Source organism: Aureococcus anophagefferens (genome assembly GCF_000186865.1).
Source record: "Aureococcus anophagefferens unplaced genomic scaffold AURANscaffold_1000, whole genome shotgun sequence".
Lineage (NCBI taxonomy): Eukaryota > Pelagophyceae > Pelagomonadales > Pelagomonadaceae > Aureococcus > Aureococcus anophagefferens.
The window spans coordinates 563-1,887 of NW_008706203.1; the positions used below are offsets into that span (position 1 = coordinate 563).

The 1,325-nt window shown below is 72.7% G+C and overlaps 1 protein-coding gene across 1 annotated transcript; it reads left to right on the forward strand.

The window, feature by feature from the left end:
* Positions 1 to 628: 628 nt before the first annotated feature.
* AURANDRAFT_69146 (expressed protein) lies at positions 629 to 1,237 on the forward strand (the record flags this gene model as incomplete). Its single annotated transcript, XM_009044898.1, has 1 exon — positions 629 to 1,237. A coding segment is annotated over one exon (609 nt), but the record flags the coding sequence as incomplete, so codon positions are not given.
* Between the last annotated feature and the right edge of the window lie 88 nt (positions 1,238 to 1,325).

The following is a 1,325-nucleotide window of genomic DNA, read 5'->3' on the forward strand; positions in this document are numbered from 1 at the left end:
ACCGGTTCCGCGGGCACGGGCAAGTCGTACACGACGCGCCTCGTCATCGACGAGCTCCGCGCGCGCTACGGCCCCGAGTTCGACCGCCGCGTGGCCGTCGTCGCGCCGACGAGCATCGCGGCCGCGAGCGTCGGCGGCAAGACGATCCACAGCGCGGCGAACGTCGGCGTGCCGTCGATGGTCAAGGACTTTGGGCGCATCTTCGCCAAGGCGGCGCCGCCGGCGGTCGGGGCGAGCGACGACTGGAGGCGGCTCGTCGCGGCGCACGGCGGCGTCACGCGCGACTCGGTCACGGCGAAGACGACGCTCCTCGTCGAGGGCGCCGAGCGCAACGCGCAGGGCCGGCCGACGAAGTCCGGCCGCAAGTCCACGGACGCGCGCGGCAAGGGCGTCGCCGTCCTCTCGGAGACGGAGTTCTACGACGCCGTCGACGGCGACTGCCTGCCCTCGCGGCGGCGGCCGAGTTGCGGCCGCTAAGTGTGTTGTCTGTTGTATCGACGCTTCGTGGTCTGGAATTTAGCGTCGCGCACGGCAAGTCGGCGTGTTGACGGAAACATACCTCGGGTCGACTCGGAGCTCGAGAGCACCTGAAAACATTGCGCATTGCCCGCCACCCAAGCCGAGAAACATGGCCTACGCGCCGCCGACCTTCGACGAGGCGACGGGGATGATGGCGGAGCCCGCCATGGAGGCGAACGTCATGCAAGTGGGGCTGAACCCGGCCCCGCGCCAGGGCGTGTCCCGCGGGTCCGGGGATGCCTACGCGCAGCTGGCCGACGACGACGAGGACGACGCTTTGGCGACGCGGGAGCGGCGCGCGAGCGACATCGCCCTGGCGCGCCAGCAGGCGCACGCGAACGCGTTCAAGCGCCAGATGGAGGCCGAGGAGGAGTTCGCGCGGAGCTCGCACCGGCAGACATCGAACGACGCGGAGCTCGCGGCGCGCCTCGCCGCGGGCACGGACCAGAATCTGGACATGGAGGCGCTGTCGGCGACGCAGCGCGACGCCATGCTCGCCGCGCGGCTCCAGGCCGAGTTCAACCAGGGCCAGGGCGCGGGCGGCCGCGGGAGCCGCACGGAGAAACAGAAGATCGTCCGCGTGCTCGTGCCCAAGAACGCCAAGCCCGGCGACTCCCTCGCCGTCGCGACGCCGACGACGGGCAAGTTCGCCGTCGAGGTGCCGACCTGGGCCAAGCCGAACACGCACTTCGACTGCGTCGTCACGACGATCGTCGAGGTCCGGCCGCCGGGCGGCGCCGCCGCCGCGCGGCCCGCGGCGCCGCGCGCGGGCTACGAGGCGCCGAGCCTCGGCGGCGGCGGCGGGG